Here is a 1,020-nt window from a genome sequence, read left to right as displayed (position 1 = left end):
CCCCCCCCGCCCCCATGGGGATGGTGTCACCGCCGGTCGGTAAGTGCCAGCTCCACACCCCTTCACCAGGCATCTTCCCCACCCTCTCCTCCCCCCCCTCCTCAAAAAAAGTATAAATGAGTTTTGGGGGGTTTGGCAGAAAACTCCGGGTTTCCCGGCCGAGCTCCTCCCGCTGGATTGGGGCGGAAAAGTGGAGAAACAGGAAAGCAGCCTGAGATAAACGGGTTAATTCTGCACCTCTTCCAGCTGAGCCCACTTTTCCCCTCATCCCTGGGGGGTGAGACCCCCTTGAGGGGTACAAGTCCCTCGTCACACACTCATGGGGACGTGGAAAGAGCCAAAACTGCTTTTTCTCCCCAGAAATAGTAAAAAAACCCATGGGGTTGGGGGGGGGGCCCTCCCACCCTGGCTAGAAATGACAAGAATGGGCAAGTTTGGGTGTGGTGGCAGCACCCAGGGCTTGTGTTACCATCGGGCACCTGGATCCAGTGACCCTGCCCAGGGGCCAATCCTGGGGAGCGCGCGGTGATGGGGAGCCCCAAAATCCCTGCTTTTTTCGCCCCTTTTTTGCCTTTGGAGACCCTTGAACCCAGCGGATTAACCCCAGGCAAGGAAGACAAGGTGGGGATGACACCAGGAACGTGTTCAGCCCCCCCCCTCAAAAAAACTCACCAGATCTGGTAAAATCCAAGGGGACAAAGTGACTGGGGGGGGGATTTTCCATCCCCAGCCGCCCAGCTCAGCCCGTCCCGCCGGCTCGGGGCGCGGGGTCCAAAGGGCACCCACCCGTGGTGGCCAAATCCATCCTGCCAGCACACGGAGCCACCGACCCCCAAAGCAGGAATATCTTGTAATTCCTTACACCCCAGGTGGTTTTCCTTTGGGGGGGGAGGGGGCGTTTTGGGTTGTTGTTTTCTTTTGGTGTCGTGGTTTTTTTACACCTCGTTCGGGGAAGAGTTTTCCCCGGGAGCGGGTACAGGGGGGGGGTGAGGGTGGGGGGTGGCTCTTGTCTTGCTCTTA

The 1,020-nt window shown here is 58.8% G+C and overlaps 1 protein-coding gene across 1 annotated transcript in view; it reads left to right on the top strand.

Moving 5' to 3' along the window:
• The first annotated feature begins 14 nt into the window (after nt 1-14).
• The window catches only part of LOC104395027, a 4,428-nt gene continuing 3,422 nt past the window's right edge, over nt 15-1,020 (top strand). Inside the window, exon 1 of the mRNA XM_010004693.1 lies at nt 15-39. Within this exon, the coding sequence (XP_010002995.1) occupies nt 15-39 (25 nt within the window). The remainder of the gene's footprint in view (nt 40-1,020) is intronic.

The sequence above is a fragment of the Chaetura pelagica genome, unplaced genomic scaffold, assembly GCF_000747805.2.
Source record: "Chaetura pelagica isolate M959 unplaced genomic scaffold, ChaPel_1.0 scaffold819, whole genome shotgun sequence".
In the NCBI taxonomy this organism is placed as follows: Eukaryota; Metazoa; Chordata; class Aves; order Apodiformes; family Apodidae; genus Chaetura; species Chaetura pelagica.
The sequence above is the reverse complement of the archived record's forward strand: the minus strand, read 5'-3'. Positions and strand labels throughout refer to the sequence as shown.